The sequence below is a fragment of the Alternaria ethzedia genome, assembly GCF_023757985.1.
Source record: "Alternaria ethzedia strain BMP 0044 chromosome Unknown scaffold_27, whole genome shotgun sequence".
Classification (NCBI taxonomy): Eukaryota; Fungi; Ascomycota; class Dothideomycetes; order Pleosporales; family Pleosporaceae; genus Alternaria; species Alternaria ethzedia.
In genome coordinates this window covers 48,606-69,555 of record NW_026056220.1, presented here as the reverse complement: position 1 = coordinate 69,555, position 20,950 = coordinate 48,606, and the positions used below count along the sequence as shown (strand labels likewise).

The 20,950-nt window shown below is 53.3% G+C and overlaps 8 protein-coding genes across 8 annotated transcripts; 3 read left to right on the top strand and 5 right to left on the bottom strand.

Annotated features, from left to right (window-relative positions):
* Window positions 1-847: 847 nt before the first annotated feature.
* On the bottom strand, window positions 848-1,174 carry J4E87_008494 (uncharacterized protein; the record flags this gene model as incomplete). The annotated part of the gene is made up of 2 exons (XM_049380083.1): window positions 848-969; window positions 1,027-1,174. The coding sequence occupies 2 exons, from the start codon at window positions 1,172-1,174 to the stop codon at window positions 848-850; spliced, it is 270 nt and encodes an 89-aa protein (XP_049230080.1).
* Window positions 1,175-2,113: 939 nt separating this feature from the next.
* Window positions 2,114-4,612, bottom strand: J4E87_008493 (uncharacterized protein; the record flags this gene model as incomplete). Its single annotated transcript, XM_049380082.1, has 1 exon — window positions 2,114-4,612. One exon carries the CDS (start codon window positions 4,610-4,612, stop codon window positions 2,114-2,116), a length of 2,499 nt encoding a protein of 832 aa, XP_049230079.1.
* Window positions 4,613-5,531: 919 nt separating this feature from the next.
* J4E87_008492 (uncharacterized protein) lies at window positions 5,532-8,051 on the bottom strand (the record flags this gene model as incomplete). Its single annotated transcript, XM_049380081.1, has 1 exon — window positions 5,532-8,051. The coding sequence occupies one exon, from the start codon at window positions 8,049-8,051 to the stop codon at window positions 5,532-5,534; it is 2,520 nt and encodes an 839-aa protein (XP_049230078.1).
* A 1,254-nt stretch (window positions 8,052-9,305) lies between these two features.
* On the bottom strand, window positions 9,306-13,448 carry J4E87_008491 (uncharacterized protein; the record flags this gene model as incomplete). Its single annotated transcript, XM_049380080.1, has 5 exons — window positions 9,306-9,803; window positions 9,855-10,601; window positions 10,662-10,798; window positions 11,558-13,306; window positions 13,406-13,448. The coding sequence occupies 5 exons, from the start codon at window positions 13,446-13,448 to the stop codon at window positions 9,306-9,308; spliced, it is 3,174 nt and encodes a 1,057-aa protein (XP_049230077.1).
* A 268-nt stretch (window positions 13,449-13,716) lies between these two features.
* J4E87_008490 (uncharacterized protein) lies at window positions 13,717-15,300 on the top strand (the record flags this gene model as incomplete). Its single annotated transcript, XM_049380079.1, has 2 exons — window positions 13,717-14,067; window positions 14,113-15,300. 2 exons carry the CDS (start codon window positions 13,717-13,719, stop codon window positions 15,298-15,300), a joined length of 1,539 nt encoding a protein of 512 aa, XP_049230076.1.
* Window positions 15,301-15,717: 417 nt separating this feature from the next.
* On the bottom strand, window positions 15,718-17,081 carry J4E87_008489 (uncharacterized protein; the record flags this gene model as incomplete). Its single annotated transcript, XM_049380078.1, has 4 exons — window positions 15,718-15,838; window positions 15,892-15,965; window positions 16,022-16,976; window positions 17,023-17,081. The coding sequence occupies 4 exons, from the start codon at window positions 17,079-17,081 to the stop codon at window positions 15,718-15,720; spliced, it is 1,209 nt and encodes a 402-aa protein (XP_049230075.1).
* Window positions 17,082-17,929: 848 nt separating this feature from the next.
* J4E87_008488 (uncharacterized protein) lies at window positions 17,930-18,610 on the top strand (the record flags this gene model as incomplete). The annotated part of the gene is made up of 1 exon (XM_049380077.1): window positions 17,930-18,610. The coding sequence occupies one exon, from the start codon at window positions 17,930-17,932 to the stop codon at window positions 18,608-18,610; it is 681 nt and encodes a 226-aa protein (XP_049230074.1).
* Window positions 18,611-18,870: 260 nt separating this feature from the next.
* J4E87_008487 (uncharacterized protein) lies at window positions 18,871-20,658 on the top strand (the record flags this gene model as incomplete). The annotated part of the gene is made up of 1 exon (XM_049380076.1): window positions 18,871-20,658. The coding sequence occupies one exon, from the start codon at window positions 18,871-18,873 to the stop codon at window positions 20,656-20,658; it is 1,788 nt and encodes a 595-aa protein (XP_049230073.1).
* Window positions 20,659-20,950: the final 292 nt, after the last annotated feature.

The window sequence follows — 20,950 nt, the reverse complement described above, 5'->3', positions numbered from 1 at the left end:
TGAAACGCGATCCAAGATAGAAGGGAAAAGCCTGATGGCGCTGCTCGCTTTTCAAAATGTCACATTCAAAGCGCATGATCGACCGCTGCACTTTATGCCGCATTGTGTTATCGGAAAACCAAAATGCTTGACTGAGCTATGGATGTCCGTCTCTCCCTCCGCGGCACTTCTCATAATCGGAGTTGGTGGAAGAAACTTGTTGATTCCATTCGCCTCCAAAGCGAAGTGCAAGCAAATGATGCGCAAAAGTTCTGTCCAAAAGGATATGTCCAGTGCGGTGTGGCAGCAAAACGGCGACGGCGAGCGACCAAAACAATATTTCGCCAAGGCGATGATGTGGAGGTGTGAACAAAAAGGCCACCCGGTGCAGTCAAGGGTGGTGCCCCTTCTGAAGCAGCCTTCAAAGTAAAAATTTCAGAACGGCATGCTTGCGTGTGGTGAAGCCTGCGTAGTCCGGTCAGAAGATGCGCAATATCAAAGTCATGGTGATGAGGATGATGTGAAGAAAGAGCCCTGGAGCTCATGTTGCATTGATGCGCAAAGTCGAACGCCGTCGACCATTATCCAAGTCCTTGGCCGCAGCCATCCCAAGAGTCCAAGCAGACATATCCATGCCCTCCCAATGTCCAATCCAATCCAACCAAAAGAAAAAACACGATCTATATGCTGCAACCAAACACGCGCACGCAAATGCCATGCTATGTCACAAGCGGTCTATACGTCTATGCCAAAGAGCATTCGCAAGTATAGGTAATGACCGTCATCGTCGGACCGATCGCTCGTCGACGAAGAAGAGGAAGAATTTGTCGGGGTATCGCAGAAGTGTGTAATTCGTTATCGTCCTCGCCTAAACGATGAGCAGCTTCTCAACGTTCTCGCCCGCGCTGCGCTCGCTCATGCGGTTCCAGGCGGCGTAGGTGAGGACACCGCAGGCGGCCCACATGACGGGGACGGCGGCTTCGGCGCCAGCTGAAACACAGGTTAGTACGGTTGCTTCATTTTTGATGCTTCCTTTTCATGACGTACATGGACGCTCGGCCTGCGCGGCCATCTCCATGACGCGGGCTGCGCTGCTGGTGGAGCTGGAGGAGTTGGCGCGGATGGTGGCGGGTGCAATGCGCTTGCCGGCGAAGGCAGCGGTTATGGGGACGCGGGTGGCGATGCGTGCGAACATCTTGTTGATTGTTGTTGAGGTTTGAGGATGTATTATCGAGGAAACCGGGTTTATGTAGCGACAAGTGCCGACGTGAGTAACCTCTGTGATGACACGTATAAACAAACGATTGCAGTCGTGGTAGTGAACCCTCTTGGATATGGTAAAAGTGAACGTGCGTGGTTTCGAGTGAATCCGGGGAAAGAGGACACAGACACGGAACACGGTTTATATAAAGAAAGTGGGCCTGGGGAAGGAGGTGACAGGGCTGAAGGGAAAGGAGGCGAAGCCGGAGATGGCGCGAGCAGAAAATTTAGGGGCGGTGAGCGATCCGTGCAGGGATGTGCCAGGTCGAGATAGGCTTGGCCGCCAGCACGTGAGTGGGTCGGGTGCGGAAATAGCAAATGTGAAGTCTGGGGTAGCCGTCACTCTTGAGGAAGTCACGGCCCTTGCATCACGCGGCTTGGACTCATGCTGAGAAGTCTTGAAGATGATGCATTCGATGTATTGAAACTGAATGCGACCGACGATGAGGCTCTCCGAGTTCCACCCGGCTATATTTCACAAAGAGCCGCAGGGACCCTGCTTTGAGATCGGCACTGCGGTGCATCCCCGGCCTTCTAGACGAATCTACCGAGAATTAACCTGCCCTCGCCACCCCCAGCCTCGCCACCCCCAGCCTCAACAGCAACTCAACAACAAATCTAGGTCGCGGACGCTTGTTCTTATGCGTTTCTCCGGCACTCCCTGTAGCAGTCATCAAAACCTCCACTCCGATGTATGAGGGACGTCGTGTTATATGCTGTACCTAACGAACTCGCCCTACAGGCATTCATTTGCAACCAAACACTACCTACGTACGAAAGAAAAGGCAAAGCCCTTCAAAGAGATCCTCCTTCACAAGTACCAAGAGAAGAATACCAGCTGAATGTTGCACCAATCCCAAACTCAAGCCTCCACTCAGTAGTTCTGCCACAGAAAGTCCTCAACCTTCCTCCCTTTGCACACCTTCACGATTGCGTCTCGCGTCATGGCCACCGAGCGTATTTCATGGAACCTCTTGTCTGCCATCCGGTCATTGCGACCACGTAAATTCAAGTCGACATCGGACATCGTCAGGCGAACGCAAAGTAACGCCGAGTCGATGCTATCACTGTGTATCTCGAGATATCCACACGAGTCTAATGCATGAGTTAACGGGTCGAATAACGTAGGCCCACACTCCCCGAAGCGCGTGGCGATCTCGAACAGTATGTCCTGGCAAAGACCATAAACCGCAAAACAATTCAGCCGAGCTATTGCGAACGCCCCTTCGTATTCCGGTCTGATAATCTCTTGCGCGCGACGGATAAGTTCCGATGGTGGATAGGAAGTCTGAATATCGGTCTTGCCTTTGTCCCTTTCAATCCGTCGAATTACATTAGGGTCGCCCGTGAGTTTGACCCAAAGCTCGGGAGTGGGTATGTAAACATTGTGAAAGCTGTCTTGCGCGGAAAGTTCCATGGTACTAAATCGGATCTTGTTTTGTTCGCCAGCGACTTGCTGGGGTACTTTCTTTGGGGTTGTGGTCAACTCTGTGAAGTCCTTCGTTAACTTCTTCACGAACCTCGCACCACAATAGATCTCAAAGGTATTCAGAAACTTCTCTCGAGGTTCTTGCTTTCCCGGGAAAACCACTGTCTTGAACAAACTTTGGAGATGTTCCAATACTGGTATCTGGGGGCATCTAGCATCGATTTGCCGTAGCATGTTGTAAAGATGCATTACAGCGGCGAACATTTTCTGCTCGTTGAGAACCGCAAGGCCACAGTAGAGCGTAAAGTCAGATATAGCGGACATGTAACTTCCCGTGACCCAAGGTGATTGAGAATAAATGTCGAACGTCTTGACAGCAAGGAACTTCTCCAGGTTCATCTTGAGTAGCTCGATGGTGTCTCCCGTCAGATTTTGATGTTGCTGTAGCTCTGCTATCGCGCGAAGCACTTCGTTCGCTCGGCTTAGTAAAATGATGCGGCAGTTCGGCGGCGTCTTTCCTAACCTCTCGCATTCGTGCAGAAAGCTACGCCCGCTTTCCAGTAGCATGTGCGTTGCTACCAATTCCGAGAACCAAGTCACCTTCTTCGAAGATTCAGCGACAAGAGGAAGCGCTGAGGGGTGTTGTAGATGTCCTTGCCTGATATACGCCCACCGGGGCGAGGCATTTTGCGCTTTGTTTGAATCCGGATCGAGTTGGTATGCTTGATAGGCGGGGTGTAGAGAAATACTCTTGACTATAGATCCGAGCAGCATGCGCTCATAGTCGTAACGGTCGGCGCAAATTTTTTCGCCTGCTGCTTGGCGATCCTCTTGAGAGAGCTGAGATCCATCGCGCGATGCGAACTCGGCGACTGCCCCAACGAAATTCTCTTTGACACTGCGCTCCTCAGACGGGTTGCGAAAGAAGTCTTGGAAACGACGCCGCTCGTTCTCGAAAGACCGCGGGATTTGTTTTGTTTCGACAAAAGCGTTCAGGAGTCTGAACGGCCAGATTAGACCAGTGCCATGAGTTAGCTCGACAAAGGATGAAGACGTTACAGATTCGCTAAATTTCGTCGATGTCAATTCTTCCGCAGTTATGTCTAACCGTAGACTACCACAGTCCCCAATTTCACTAAACACGCCCTGCTGAATAGTGACGTCCTTGCTCGCGTGACATTTCAGCCCTCTCACGAAGTGCTGAGCCATGTTCGTCAACCATCCGGCGGCTGCGAGGGATGTGTCGCCGCGAGCAAACGACCTCCAAATGGCATTCGTAGTGTCCACGATGGCCTGGTATTCTGTGAGGTGGGTTTGGATAGCAATCGCATCCTCGATGGGGTCTTCTACAATCGCGGATCGTTTGGGACTAGTTCTTGGCAGGCTGTCTTGCCAGTATTGAGATACGGATCCGTCATGATCTTTCTCGGCTTCTATCAGTCCAATCAGCGCCTCAAAGCTGTTCGTAGTAGCGGGAGGGAATGCGTCGGATGACGCGCTCGGTGCGCCCTTTGTGGCCCTCTTCTTTTGCCTGACTTTTGGCATGAGCAATGCATATGCTTCAGCTAAGGTCTCATTGAAGACCTTGTGACGTTCAGTCGAATCTTGAACTTCTTGCGTGGAAGATGGCAACGCCTCGTAGTACCTGGTCAACTTGCTGCGATTTAATATGACGTTCTTGAAAGCCGCTTGAATGTCCACGGGTGGCTTCTTACCCATGCTTGCAGCCTGGCGAGCGCGGTCAGCGATCTCGCGCACCGTCAACCCGGCTGCGTGTGACTGGTCTTGTTGCTCCTGGTTCGGTCGCGGTTTAGTTGTAGCTGACGAATCTAAAGACACGAGCCAACTGATGACGATCGAAGTTCCTTGCTTGTACGTGCGATAAATCTCGGATAGGGTCGGCGGAAGCCGCTCGGGTGCTTTGGTGGGGGGTTGCGCAGACATCGTGAAGCGACTGGGCTTGTGATCGGAAATGTCGTTTCAAGTCGATTTGGTGCTGTGTGAGAAAGGGGAAGCTGGGGGCGTGTCGCTATGCTTAATGGTGGGGGAGCTCGCAGTCTTGTAGTTATGCGGAAGCAGAAAAATCATGTTCTAGGCTGCAACTCATGCAACATCCCACACGTGACTGGCTGTGAGAGTTTAGCGCAGCATCATCCCATGGTTCAGCGGGATCGAGCTCGAAAGTGAGATCGTGCATGTAAATTGTGTAGGTTGGGAAGCCTGCAAGTGCCCCCATCGCAGAACGCAGTCGCATGACCCATGCGTCGCCATCAAGCTGACCACCAGATGCGCGCTTCTTCCATCGGGGCCTTGGTGGGAGGCTGGTGTCGCAAGATTGACGAGAACCTGCGCCGTGGATCTAATTACAGTGTTTCGGCTTGGATAAGGTGCTGCGGTTGTGTAGCAGCGATCGTTCATCGCTCGACGCGTCCGGCATCGCGAGGCATGGCACCTTCGAGAAAAGGGAAAGCGCGGGTGTTGCACATGCGAGTGATTACCATTACAATTCTGCTACCTACACGGTGGAAGCTACAGATGCGCGTAAAAATGGCAAGACACGCTTCACCAATGATATTAACAGTGCCTGGGATGAAAGGATTCCGCATAACGTGAGCGGGGAGGTTGCGCGGCGGACTAGCGCGCCAAGCATTCGATCAACGAGGCTAGTCTTGCTCTCAGGGACGAAACGGAAGGAACGGTCTCTCGGACTACTCATCAACGTGCAAGCAACGTCCCATTTCGGCCACTGTCAACAGCGACGATGATTGCACATGTACTCAGCTTAGACGTGTTCATTACGGCTGGCCGGTTCATCTAACGCGACACTATTATTGCACTATCTGCTGAAGCCACTACATCCGCCTCACATATCCTTCCATAGGTAGTCCTCTGGCTTGACGTCCCCGCAAACCTTGACCATAGCGTCACGCAGGAGAGCCAAACACTCATTTTGCCTGGCCCGTTTCAGCCCCGCAGCCCCAGACTTCAAATCTTTCTTATCGATGAAGAGCCTGGCCTGCTCCAAGAAGTCGTTGGCAGCTTTCACAGTGTTTGATGAAACGTCGGGAAAGCTATCAACCCCAGAGTTCTCCACGATGGTTCTGCTCCATAGTTGCATATCTTCCGGTAGACCCCCTGGCTTCGAGATGCGGCCGGCAACATCCTTGAAGAAGTCGAGCATCAGGTCCATAACAGCGAAGAAGTTGACCTTTGCTACTGGAAACGGCCCTTCGAATTCCGGTAGTATGTGGTCCTTCGCGCGAAGTAGAATCTCGGAAGGCGTGAAGTGGGCTAGGACGTTGGGCCTAACATCGTGCTTTCTGTTCGAGAGCCGCTTGTCCGTGATCTTGACTAAGAAGTTGGTGTCCAAACGGCATTGAAGTATGGTCTGGGTTGCGAATTCTGACATGGTCCATATACTGATTGGAGGGGCAGTTCGAACGTTATTAGTTCTTTCTACCATTCGTTTCAACCCGGCGAATTCCGGCATTCCATTTCTCACATACCACAGCTCCTGGCCATTGGTGACCCGAGCCGTGTTATCGAAGTTGGATGTGGGCCGTCCTTGAGAATGTGGAAAGATCGCCGGGCTGAGAAGGTCACAAAGATGCTCCAAGATGGGAATACGGGGGCAAGAAAACCCAATTTGTTGGAGCATATTGTACATATGCAGCATGTTGGAGAGACATCCGTCCTTGTTAAGCGGCCAGCTACCAACCAGCATGTTGCGCGCCGCGATGGTCGCCATGTAGCTCCCTGCAACCCATGGTGATTGCGAGTATAAGTCAAACACCTTGAGGGAAGTGAATTTGTCCAGCTGTTTGACTGTGAGTTTAGCTTTGGGGTACCAATAGTCTAACATCTCGGCCTTGACCGGGTCTTTTTCCGCTTCAAGTAGTTTTACGATCGCGTTCCGATTGTTCTTGGCGAATGACAAGACTTTAATCCGACTGTTGGTACTACGCAGATACTCGGTAGGTTTCGATGGAATGAAGCTTCGACAGCTCTCTATGAATAAGTGTACCCCCATGATGAGACTAGTCCGCATTACCATCTTGGGCTTTTGAGCTTCTTTGAACAGCCATAGGAGCGGGACGCTTAGCGGAAACTGGAGATTATCCTCGCCATACGAATCCTTCATCCAATCGCTTCTGCAACTCGCCGAATTCATCATTTCTTCAAAAGGCAAGGCCGACAACGGATGTTGATAGATGCTTCGGCACATAGATCGCATGATTTCTTTTTCATGATGGTATCGTTCGTTTGCGATATCCGTGAGCTTTTGGACATGCTCAGCGACAGTATTAGTCTCTTTCGTTGGAAGGTAGGCCAGGATCGAATCGACGAAGTCTTGCTTAAGGGCCTTCTGTTGCGAGTGCGCCTTGAAGTAATCTTCGAACTTACGGCGCTCCACGACGTCCAAAGACTCGTCTTTTGCTAAAATTAGCGCTCCAAATTGACCAAATTCGTTGTATGGCCAGATGAGACCGTAGCCGTTAGTTAGATCTTGAAAGACATCTTGTTCATGGCCTGATCTGAACCCTTCAGGATCCTGCAACCACCTGGGCACAAAGCTGCCTCTTGCTTCTTCCGGTTTGTCTTTTCCATGGAAAAAGGACCTCAACAGTGCGTCATGATGATCCGTAACGAGTGATTGTGAACGAATCCATTCGATCAAGTAATTCTGGACCATGTTCGTGAGCGAACCGGCCGCTGCCAGAGATGTCTCACCGGCAGCAACGGACTTCCATAAACTCTTCATGGTCTCGATTGTGGTCTGAAGCTCTGTAACGTAGGCATGCAGCGCAACAGCTTCGCCAACAGAGTCGTCGGTGATGGAAGAGTTGGCGGAGTTACTGGGGGCTTCAGCTTGCCAAAAGTCCGATGCGCAGGCGTCGAAATCGGGCTCTTCCTCAACGATATGAGCTAGGGTTTCGAATGAATTGATGTTGGGTGTCGCTTGCGAAATATTCGTGATTGGCCTCTTCGGTTTGCGTTTTGTCAACTCTGGCGGGAATAGAATCGAATACGCTTGGGAGAGAGTCTCATTGAAGACCTTGTGACGCGTTGTTGCCGAGATGGTGTCTGCCGAAGCTGTAGGGAGACGATCGTAATACTTGGTGAGCTTGTTACGGTTGACGAGAACGACCTTGAATGCGTCATGAACCGTCTGCGGAGGGTTACCTCTGCTTTTCGAGGCTTTCTTCGCTTTCTCCAGCAGTTGCTTGATGGTAATGGCATTAGACGCTGATACTGGCGCGGGGCTCCTGTCGAAGGCAGTAAGCCATTCCAGTACCACGGACGTCCCGCGCTTATACGTCTGGTATACGGTAAACAGGGTTGACGGCAGCCGATCGTTGCTGGTGGGAGTTGATGTAGCCATCTTGATGGTTTATCAGCGTACAGGGGATTACGTTCCTTATATTGTAGCCACAAAGCATGAAAGACCACTTTTCCTTCAACTATTGTCGGTTCTACCGCGATCGGTCGAGCTGGTTGATCCAACCATGGTTCGCTCCATGAGTCACTCCCAGACACACAGCGCACGACCTTACCTCGCCCAGATCACGGAAGGCGCACACTGCTGTGCGGAACCTCTGTGATGTCTTGAGGTCGCGAGGAGAAGACATCTCACTAAAAGCGCGCAAAACTAGACACAATGAGCCATCGTAGCCGCCTCACTGATGCGTGATGGCGTGCGTAGCTGCCAAAAACGTGCCACCTCGAGGCTGCGGGAAGGAGACATCGCACCCAATGCGCGCACAACTAGACACAATAGACCATTGTAGGCGCCTCGCCGAAGCGTGATCTCGTGGGTAGATCAAACCGAGCAGACCGTCTCGAGCCTGCGAGGAGACGACATCCCACTCAAAGCGCGCAAACCTCGATACAACAAATCAATGTAGGCGCCTCGCTAGAGCGCAATTCTGTGCATCGACCAAGACTATTGCGGGAGCGATACCATCAGTGCAAAAGCTACGGTGATGACTGGATGCAGCAACTGAGCCATCCGTGGAACGAAGATGACTCCCCAGCCGCGCTAGCCTACATGCGGACCACTACACACAGAATGCCATCAGCAACGGAGGCGATGTCAGCAAGCCATGCGCAAATCTCCTGGCTGGTATGAGTGCGATAGCCATTGGCGAAAGGGAATTTTCGGGGATGCGCTGTGCGAAGAAGCGGCTCAAAGTGTGCGCACGCCTGCAGACGTCATCGGGAATAGGGAAGCACCGCCATCGCCATCGCGACTGTCCAATATCAGCAAACAATTCTGATGATCCAAGGAACATATGAACGCGGCAAGGGCGATGGGTGACTTGCCAAAGTGCGCTGTGCGAGGATGCAACTCGGGGTCTTCGCACTCCAGCAAACGTCATCAAGGGAAGCACAGACACTATGCAGGAAGGCACGCCTGTGGACTCATGTTTTATGGAGTGAATTAATATCTGACATACTCATTAGCCGCTTTCTCGCATGCTTATCAGAGAAAGAATACCTATACACAAACTCCGCCCAATGCTTCGGCATTCGAAATACCTGTCCAGCACTCAACAATCCAGACTTTCTAAACCCCATCCCTTATCCCGACCCAAACCCCACCTTCCTTCTCATTACGACATTCCCCCATCCCCCATCATGACTTCCCGCCCTTCCGTTGCTTAACCCTCGACCCAATACTGTCACTTCCACTCGCTTGCAATCCCACACCACTTGCCGGCGTACTCGGCGCCTCCTCGATCCTGTCCAGATCCTTCTCAACCTCCACATCCTCCTTGATCAACTTCTCCTTCTCCTCCGTCTCCTCATCCGTCGGCGCATACTCGCTACGGTCATCATCCGCGTCCTTGTACACGACAAATCGGTATGCGATCCTGCAGATGAAGAACCACCAGAAGAGGTTGACGGCCTGCAGCGACGCGAGGAGGGCGAAGGTGATGTATTGCGAGATCCAGCACTTGTATTGTTGCGTTTCCCAGTTCAGCTCAAACGGACCGACGGTTTTGAACGTGGTGAGGATGGAGTAGATGATCTTGAGGTTGATGTAGTGGCGCGTGTAGCCCCAGATGACCATGAAGACGAAGAAGTAGGGGCCGACGATGGGGGAGTCGATGTAGTTTAGGCATTTGGACGTCTGGATCGCGTTAGTAAACCAATCTTGAGGTTGGGGAGAATCCCGACTTACAGCCAAGAAGAAATCCGACACATCATGCGTGATGTACACCGCAATCCCCATGTACGTAAAATGAAACCGGTAGCTCAACCAGATCAAGCTGACAGTAATAACATGATGCGCAACCAGCTCCTTAAAGTCCTTCCGCGGCTTCTCCAGCATGAGCAACAGCACAATCGCCTGCTGCGCCCAGTAACTCGCTTGAAGGAGATAGTACGCCTTGACAACGGCCTCGTGCGTGCGATGCGGGAAACCCTCATACATCCCAATAGGATTGAAGTACCACACCGGCGTGCGACTCATGATCCAGATGCCAAACGGTCCGTACAGCGCAAAGTACAGCGCCGTGTACGCCTGCTCCATGAACCTGCTCTGTTTATCCCTGTTCTTGATCCCAAGCTTTACCGCAATCGGGCGAATGAGTCGCTGCATGCAGAACTCGCGGGTAAAGCTCAGCACGATGATGTAGAAGCCGACGAAAGCAAAGTCGCGCCCGCCCTTGCCGTAGTGAACTGGGCCATTGGGATCCGCGCGGACGTGGGCGGGGATGAGCGGGTCGTCGCGTGCGAGCGGGTAGGACAGGAAGAGGCAGGCGGACAGCGGGTTTGATTCGTAGGGGTAGACGAGGTAGAGGGCAACGATTGTGAGGCCGAGGATGAGCGGCAGCAGCCAGGTATGGCGGATGCATTGGCGCTTGAATTTGGAGAGGTAGCGGCGTGTTGTTCGTCGTTTGGAGCGGCGGGCGGACTTCTCTGGTTTCTGCGGGAGCTGTCAGCGCGTGCCCTGCATACCCTGGATGAGGGCCAAAAAAGCACTCACCGAGTCCATGCTCGTCGGGCTGTTCAGCGGCGGGGTGCTCGTGCGGTGTGTAGCCAACGCTGGGACGTCGACATCGCCAGGTACATCGGAACCCAGCGCACTAGACTTTCTTCTCCGCCTGGCTGCGCCGTGCGTTGCTGTATTGTGTGGCAGTGCGCCGTTGAGGGGAGGAAACGGTTCCGTCATTGTGAGGTTGAGGAGAAGCGGAACGCGGAAGACGGGTCGGTAGTCGCAATACCTTGTCTGTTGTCAAGGAGAAACAAAACACCTCCCAGACGACGTAGAAGAAGCTCCGAAGAAGAGCCTGCAGCAGAAGATATAAAGCGGCTGAGATATAAAAGCGGATGCGTTGCTTCTCCTTTCTCTGGCTTTCCCGAGGCTCGCCGCAAGTCAGGCCTCGCTGGCTCGACGTCCCAAGCAATTTCCGACCGGTGGAGTGGAGCCCTTGGCTTTCCGTAGCGCGTCGATCTGCTGTGAGCGAATGCCAGGGGTACGTCTTATGTCAGCGGCGTACTCGCTTAAAACTACTGTTTAGAAATGCTGAAGATCCCAATGCGACTGAATGTGACGTGGACCACGGTGCAAGATGCTTTTGGACCCTGATGGAGGTGCGGTCCGGGTCCCTTCCGCGGTCTGATAGAAAGATAATAGAAGCGCGCGTCACAGGTGCATGGAACAAGCAATCGATGTACGGGTGATGGGTCGGGGAGCTACCCGGACCAAAAGCAACGGTAATCTCGAAGCTTATGTTACTGACTATTGGTATTTACATCTACATGGCTGCAGTCCTTACCAACACAGCTAGACTACATGTCCTCATCCCAATCAACGCTTGTGTCGCTATGCTGCAGGTCTTAGTCTGCTCCCTGCATGACCATGTGTATGAGTCGGCGCACCATTTGCTTTTATCTCCAATCTCTTCCCCGCAATCTCAAGATTCTTCTTCAATTCAGTTGTGGGTGTACCGACGCTGCTCGCTGTCACTGTACTGTCCATGCTTCCTTTTCTGGAGAGTACACCATCCTGACGTAACAAGCCTTTGATACCACCCGCCTTCCGCGCCGGAAGCTCGCCTTTCCCGGCAGTGGCAACGTAAAGTAGGTACTTCAGATTTGGTAATGTGTGGCGGATGTCGACGGGGCGCAGGCCGAGGGAGTTGGAAAGTATTTCGATGTTCTTGTTGAGGAGGAAGACGCCGTACTCGAAGCGATACCTGACAACATTCTTCATGTAGAGAGGGTAAGTGCGCTGGGGATTCTGGTTGGCCTGCGTAACGGCGAGTGGGTCGTCAATGGTCGATGTCGAGCCGTGGGGCGATATTGGATATGGTAGTATGACGGAGAGATAGGGCGACAGCAAATTGACGACTTGAGCGACGTAACCTAACGCTGCTGAAGTAACGTCTGGATTTACTTCGTCGAAGTTGGAGTTGGGTAAGAGAAGGCCGCGTATCGTGAATGCGAGCGCTTTGCCCTGAACAGGCTCGATAGGGAAGATCCTGAGGAGGTCTTCGCACACCCTTCGCCGTTGGCCGGTAATGTCCTCGGCAGCTTTCTCTATAAGTTCCTTACTCTCAGTGCACTTTGCCCTCTCTCCAGTTAGCGCCGACTCGGCTTGCGTTTGCAATTCTCGTCCGGCCTGTATCTTCTCTCGTCGATATTTGATGTTGGCTTGAAGCTCGTCCCGTTTCCTTCGCGCCGCCACCACTCGCCGCTTCTCAGCAGTCACCGCAGCCTGGACTGTGCGCAGACTTTCCTCCGTCTCGGGGACTGCCTCGACCGTGCAGATATCCTCTTTGTTCGCCGCAAGTATGCCCTCAATCTCGTCGGCGATCCGGTCTCGCGTAGTTAGCGCATCCTGGATGCAGTCGTCTAGAGTTGAAAGTCGCATCAGCGCATCGTATGACGAAGAAGTCAGTGCCTTCCCGTCTGGGTTGTTCTTCGGCGGTGCGAGAAGTTCAGGGCGCATTCGCTCCTCTACCGGCAGATCCGTGAAGCTGGTGTAGATTCCGTCCGTCATGTGGAAGAGTATGCAGTTCTGTGGGAGTGGGTGTCTGAAGCTTCCAAGGGTCCTGCCAATGAACTGCAGTGACCTGAACTGTACTGTGTAGTCCATGAGAAACTGCCAATCCTGCATCGTCTCGCTCTTCGCCCACACCCTCACAGTAAGCTTGTCGAGTCGCGTGACACCAGGACCACAGGGTCCAAGATCGAAGAACTTGAAATTCGGATTCATAGCCTTCTCCGCGACTTCGGAAATGTAAACCGGGTCGTCCTGGTCCTCCACATGCAGGCTGAAGAAGGTATCCGCCATGCGCCCTGCGGTAATGTCTTCCAGCTTCTTTTGGCGGAACAGGGGGGTCGCATTGGTCCACTCCATAGTCGAGCGCCGTCGCAGTCCCCTTCCATATCCGGGTCTGGTCGCCGTGTTCGGGGCAGGTTCGCGCAAGCCGCCATTGCTGCGCCGCGTGTCCTCGGGAGAGGTGAGGTCACTCGAAGATCGCGAATGCGCCAGGCCCCTGCTCTCTCTCATCGCCAGCGCCTTGGTGGGCGACTTGAGCGTGCTCGGTATAGCTTCATCGTCAATGGTCCGTCCGCGCGACTTTGGGGGAGATAAGCTGAGCGTGAGGTTGCGGATGGTGATGCCTTGGAGGTGTCTGAGCTTGCGATTCTGGGAGACTATCAGCGACTACAACCCTTGTATACTCGACGCGCATACATATGCAAGCAGCCACGGGCGCTCACGTGGTGGAGACTTGGGCTCGGCTGCCTGGGACTCGCCGGCCATTACGTCGCTGATCTGGTGGGTAGGCAGTGGCGGGAGCGGAAGATTCCAAAGAAACGTATCATCGAGGCATTGCTATAAGTGACATCAATCGCCCCAGCAATCGCAATGACGCAGCGCATAGTAAAGCTTGCGGGTGAACGCGTGTTTGGAGTTCCCAGTTGTCGTATTGGATCAAGCGGACCTCCGCGGCCTGGCCCGTGCTTTTTGAGACTCGCAACTTTCATCCACCAACATCGCCGGCGGCCATTGGCATCACCACCCCGCCGCCATGCCTCGATCTCTTGCCCGGCTGCGGTACAAGCCGCCACTACAGCCCATATCTCTCGCCAGTCCCACCGCCGCCAGCCGCGTCACCCCTCAGCATGTCGCGCACATGCAAAAGCAGATCGCTGCATATGTTGAAAGGCAGTCAAATCCGCAGCATCTCCGCCTACAGACCGTCGTAAACGAAAAGGCGAGACGACAAGCGACTTCTCAGCATGTGATCTCACCGGTCAAGCCCTACACTCTTCGTGACGTGGTAGACCCGGAAGGCACTGCCAAGCACGGCGAGATCATCTACATTTTCCGCAACACCAAGTCGAATCAGATCATCTACTCGCTGCAGGAACTCCTAGATGTATGCAGAAGTCATCAATTGTACATTTGTATGCTAACTTCATAGAACCACCACCTCGAACAACTTCCTTTTATTGGCAAGCACTCGAAGCCGCCCGCCCTACGTCCAGACGAATGGGTACCCCACTGTGTCCTCACCTTCCCCACCCCCAGCCAAGGCCAGAATGCTTTCCGCAAGCTACGCGAATTCCGCAGACTGCACGAGACTGCCTGGGACAAGACGAACCCCGAGTTCAAGCGCATGGACAAGAAGACGAGGGTCAAGAAGATCATGGACCAGCGCGCCAACACCAGCGCCGACTTGGCGGAAGTGCTGCGGATACAAGAGGCGCATGGAGCCAAGACGGCGGAAGAACAGGCTGAGCAGGAGAAGAAAGTATCGACTTTCCTCGACAAGCGCTGGGAACAGATTGACGCCCTGGCGAATGCGGGGCTGGCCAAGGCGAAGCCCACGGATAACGTCAAGTGGCTGCAGGGCCAAATACGGTCCATGGACCACAAGCTGAAGATGAAGCACCACCAGAACGAGGCCGATCAGAAGAGCATAAAGGCTGCCAAGGAGAGCCTCGAGACCCGCCTGGGGAAGCTACAGTACGCTCTGCGAAAAACGGAGCAGTTCAAGAACCTACAAGAAGATCTCACCAAGCGAGCGGCGCCAGCCAACGAGCTCGGTGCTGAGACGAAGTTGTATGAACTCAAACTCCAGGCCCGCACCCTGCAGGAGGCGCTCGACAACCCCGATCCTACACGTTCCGAGGCAGACCTTGAGCTGGATCGTGAGATTCTCGCAGGTCACCGCGCTGAAATCACCACCCTCGAGCAGGCTTTCGAAGCAAAGGCTCAGCTTAAAAACGGCAACCACTACATCGCCCGCTCCGTCCTGCCCAAAGCCCTCAAGACACCGCCCGTCAAGCCCTACACACTGGAAGGTGTGAGCGTGCGGTGGGCCGACATACAAGACGCCCTCTACGCAGCCGGTAAATGGCCCGCAGCCATCGAGCACGAGCCTCTGGAGATCAACAAGGCGCGCGGCGAGACGTTGATGCTTTCTGCCGAGGAGTACGAGGTTGAGAAGCAGAATGAGGTTGGCAGGATTATGGATACGCTGAATCTGAGGGAAGGCGAGTATCTGGAGGAGAAGGATGGGCTGAAGAGCTCGTTTGACAGCTCGGCACTCAAGAGCGGGATTGCCATGTCGATACCGCGGGATGCTTTTAAGAGCGCGACTCTGTAGATTTGGTGTATAGTATGTAACAAAGGATCTTGTACATGTACTCGTGGGTGCTCACATATGCTGGCTTGTTGGCGGGATGCTGATGTTCAAGCATGTGCAATTGGTGTAGTTACTGCTGCGAGCTCCGTGGCTTCCGTTGTGTATTCCCCACCATATCTCGAGAAAGGTCTTCTGAGGACGACTGCGTAGTTGTGACCGCCTGATATGGGGTGCGAGCTGGTTGCAAGATGAAATGTCCACAAGCCCTACGAGACCTTCAACCGCACCATGATTTTTGGCGTACGCGCCCTCTGGGAGCCTGGGCCTCTTGCTAGGCCTCTCGTCACCCTCTACAGCCTTGCCTTCTTCTGTCGCTCCTCTCGCCTGTTTCCCCTCTTCTTGTCGCATCGCTTCTGCATCCACTCCTCTGAATCGCGTTTAGTGAATATACGGTACCATGCCAAACTGCGGAACGTGCGGCGGGATCTCCACCTCGGCTCCCTTTGCGGTCCGTAACGCGGCCATGATCTTGTCGATGACCCTCAGCTTCCACAGTGCACTAGTGTTGATGATTGCGTCCGAGAAGCTGTTAGCACAGGTCGGCACCCAGACGTGCACAAGTTTTCTTGACCGATTCTGACGGCTCTTCGCTCAGCTTGCAGCGCATCGAGCGAGTTCCACCAGGGCTGTAAAGTCAAGGTTAGCATATTCCTAGTATCAGTATTGCATGGAATCCACTTACCTCCACGAAGATACCCTGCGACGCTTCGTTCATGGTCAGCCCAGTTCCACCAGCCTTGGCTTGGAAGCCGATGGGCGTCGTCGCATGCGAGAGCGTCTGCCACTTGTGCAAGAGGTCGTCCCTTTCCTTTGTACTCAAGACACCGGAGCATACGGGGATATCAACTGAGTAACGTCGGCGGAAAGCTTCGGCGATGATGATGAGCGCCTTGTAGAATCGACTCCAGATAATGATCTTCTCCGCAGGGTAATTTACCAAGATAGTGTCATAAAGCTCTAGGAGCTTGTTGTATCGGGGCGTGAAAACGTGATGGTCGCTCATCTTGGCCACGCGATCGAGAGAAATCTGGTGCTTCGTCCTCTTCTTGGTCTTGCCGGTCTTCTTTTCCTGAATGAATGGTGCAATTGCGGCCTGCTCATCCTTCCGCTCCTGCTCTTCATCTTTTTCCTCGATGAATTCGGCTGCATCGTCGTCGGCTACATCGGCCATGTTCACTTGGTCGTGGGCTTTGCTGTGGGCTGAACCGGACCCTGTCATCGCCAGCAGGGCCAGCTTCTCGAATCCCGTCTCCATGAGCCAGATCATCATTTGCCGAGAGAACCTTGCGCTTTGTGTGTCTGTCTCGTCAATGTCGGCCCAACCTGGGAGACATTGAGCCTCATTGCTGTCCTCTTCTCCGAGCTCCATGGCCTTGATCTTGGCGGCGACTACCGCTTCGACGCACATGTTGCGGGCGTTCTTCAGATCGATCGGACTTTTCTGCATTGCCGCCTTTTGCTTCTCGGTATATTCCGCGAGAACAGGGAAGCCTGATTCCTGCTCCGCCCTCGTACAAAAGCCCATGGCGGACTGCAGATCCTTCTCGTCGACCGCGAGCTCTTCCTTGCTTATCCTGGCGAGCCTAACGAAGCTCTCAATGAGCCAGAGAGTCCGCTGCGACCTTGCATCTGATATCCTGAAGGTCGTCGGCTCCTCTTCTCTTTTGACGGTGTCGTACCTACCTTCTGTTCATGTCTTCACTCTTCTTCTTCTTCCTGCTATTAACAGAACTCAGCGACATCATCTATCACTCCACCAGAGGATGACAGAATACTTCGATTACCGACTACATGCACGCCACTGCGCGTAGACGTGCATCCCGTGTTCCTGTTCAAAGAATACATTGCTATGTATACTCTCCTTAGTGAAGGACAATATACCGCGTATGCAGCAATAGCTACCTCAAAAACCCCTTCACGAGGACGCTGGTTACATTGTCGACTTCCCAAGGCCCGGTGTCTGTAGTTCCATCAACGTGCGTGAGATTGTAGCCGTCCGCATGAAGTATGGGTTCCTTGCAAGATGCGATTTCCAGCAGTCGCGCGGAATTTTCACGTGTATGCTTCGCTCAGGGCCATATGGGTAGACCATATGCTTTTTGGTAGTATCGTGGAGAACTGACGGAATAAATCGTTGTGCTCTGCCGTATGCAAGCGTCAAGTCGTCAAGTATCCTGTGGGATTAGATAGCCCTCATGCCATCGCCAATCTCCGATTTATAATGCTCCCATGCGAGCTGGTTTGGAAGGAGGTCGTCGCTCATCGTGATGGTTCTCATATCACCGTCGAATGTTACTGGTGGACTCATCCAGCAGTATCGTGAAGTCGCGAATCTTCCGCGCGAAGATCAACGCTAATCTCGAAATGCCCACTAGCGGCTTGGTCGCTTACTACGTCACAGCCTTGATCTCCCACGTGTCACCCCGCCCTAGCTTATCAATCACTGCCATTCCAGCCGGACCGACTCCGCACCACGAGCACCACTATGTCCACGTCGAAACCGTTCCCAGCGCTAAGTGGCGGCTGCGTCTGTAACACGATCCGCTATAGGCTCCTGACAGCACCGCTCTACTGTTATGCCTGCCATTGCATGGATTGCCAAAAGCAGACCGGCAGCGCGTTCTACCTGAGTCTGAACATCGAACTATACAACATCCAGATTCTATCTCCAACAAAGCCTTCGTTCCTGAGCCGAGAGGTTAAACCGGGCCTTGTCGATCGGTATGCCGAGTGTCCGCAATGTCATGTCCAGCTTTGGGCTAGTAATCACCTGGGTGAGGCAGTCGTTGAGCTGAGAGTTGGCACACTGGACTTCCCGTCGCTCATGGAGCCGGATATACACATTCACGTGGAAAGTAAGCTGGATTGGGTCACTTTGCCTGAGGGCGCGAAGACGGCGCAAAGAGGCCATGATTACAAGACGTCGTGGCCCAAGAGTAGTCTCAAGAGATTGGATATCTGCCTGGAAAGAGCGGAAGAGATGAAGAAGAGGAGGGCTGCTGCGATGAGGGGGAGTGCTCATGGCACGAGTGAAGATGAGGAGACTACGGATGGGAACGTGGTGGTCGAAGGAAGTGGAGAGGGTGACAAGACGCCAACCGCAGGAGATCTTGGGGGCGACGAGGATGATGAGGCTGAGGAACAGAGATTTAGGGAGACCGAGAAGGCGTTGCTGGAGCGGTTGGAGCGGTTGAGCTTGAAGCTGCAGAATGAGGAAGGAACGAAAAAAGTGGTGGAGACGTGTCTCGAGGACCCCAACAAGACCTCATAAGTGGTGCGGAAGGTCCCAAGAGCCTCGAAGAACGTGCGCAATCTACTCCCCTTCGCGGTCTTACAAGTCTGGTAGATATTTCTGCTGTATCATTGTAGATCTGGATAAGAGGTTGATACAGGCGCGCTTGCCTTCAGTTGTGCAGCACGTGCGCTTACGTCATGGTCGTACCTATCGTGTACGAGGCCAGTGAGTCGTCGCACACCGCGTCCACCAACAATTTCCTCTGCGCATCCATTCCACTCCACTGCACCTCCACCATGGCGCTTTCGATCTTTTGCATTCTACTTTCGCTTCTCGCTACACTCACTTGCGCGTCTACCAACGACCGTCAAACAGGACACCAAGATGCACCTGGGAAGGAGACGAGGATAGCCATCATCGGCGCAGGACTCAGCGGCTCTAGTACAGCGTACCATTTACGCAAGAATGCTCCTCCGGACCAACCACTCTCGATCACGATCTTCGAATCTAGCGAAAGCATCGGCGGACGAGTCGCTTCATTCCCAGTACCGGATACCCAGAACCGGACCATTCTCGAAACCGGCGCTGCCAGTTTCTTTACGGACGATACATGCATCACGCAAAGCGTTGAGAAGCTGGGTCTGACTCTCCTAGACAAGAAAGGTTGCTGGTCGCTTCTGGGATGTCTCTACAACCCATTTAGAAGAACAGGCATTTGGAACGGCAAGGAAATTATCGGCAAGCCATTGCTTGCTTTGAGACTGAGCGAATGGTTAGATGAGCACGGTCTGCTCTGGATTGTGAAACCAGTCGTATGGTCCAGCAACATGTCCGTATGGGATACCTTGCGTCTCCTCCACTGGAACGATCTGAAGTTAGACCCTGGGCTGCAGGCCTCGTGCGACTTCACGTTTCCATCGATTTGGAGACGTATCCACATGCGCTACGAGTACGGCAGCTCGCCTGCACTCTTCCGGCGAGCGGTCCACACTACGGCTGAGAGATTTCAGCATTTTGGACGTACAGACCGGTTCAGTAGAGTTGATGAACAGCTTAGAAGGGTTGGTCTGAATGACGACATCGCAAAACTCTCCGCTGCGGACTATCTTACAGGCCTTGGTATCAGCAGGCTATTCCAGTCCGAGGTCATCGAGCCATGTGTACGCGCGCGCTCCTCTCTTGATCTGACGCAGGTTAGTGCTATCGATGCGATGGTGGCTTGTAGAGAGTCAAAGGAAACATCATTAGTCGGCGGTAACATCCGGCTTGTAGGCGCAATGATAAACGCCTCGCTAGGGGACTTGCAACTGCGAAGCGAGGTGGTTGGAATTGAACATGGCCAAGATCGACGATACAAACTCTCAATCGCGGATGCATCAGATCTAACGTTACATGAAAACCACGAGTTCGATGTAGTCGTGCTGGCGGGTCTGGTTCATGAGAGTCCACTACTTGACAGCCTCCAAAAGCTCGGCTCGCTGCCGAAGAACCTCTTATCACCACCAAGTTATACCTCAGCGCACGTTACCTACTTTGCTACGGAGCATGCCTTCAGACCGGAATATCTCAACTTATCCGCTGACTTCGACGTCCCAGACCGCCTTCTAACGACATCTGCGGAGTCCAGCCTGATCTCGCTATCTATGTGGGACGATATGGGCTTTTACTGGGAAGACCGACTTCGGCGCAAGGAACCTTGGGTTGAACGACCTGATCATTACGACAGCGATGAATGCGGGAACCGTAAGTTTGAATACGAAAACCTGTACCGTGTAGTGTCTCTAGAGTATATCTCAGAAGGCGAGCTTGCTGCAATGATTGGAAAGGATTGGGAGGAGGGACAGAATGCGACGGACATCGGATTCAGCTGGGTTCATCGACAAGAATGGAGCAAAGCGTTTCCGAAATTTGATGACGGCAGGGGTGTAACAGGAGACCTTCAGGTAGCGGAGGGTGTCTTCTGGCTTGGTGGTGGGAATGAGGTTACGTCGTCACTTGAGATGAGTTGTAAAATGGGAAGGAATGTTGTGGCCCTAATACGAGACCGGGCGACTACAACAAGTGCTAGACATGGCGAACTGTAGCTCACAGGTAGTTATCATGGCGACATCGAGCCGGAGGTCCTTCAAATGTAAGTCTATGAAATGTTGTGCCTGCTACATTGGCATTCTCCTTACCTCTTCATCCTCACGACTTGCGTTGTAGTCCGCGGTACTGGAATAGGTAGGCTGGTTTGGACATAGATAATTGCAGCAATCAATTTCACCACTCTTATGGTAGCGCAGTGAAGTCGCGAAGTGAAGGACTGAGCCAAGGCAGCAGAGAAAGAGCGCACGGCCTGGATCTCTGATATATACACAACGTACCCCTCCCGCC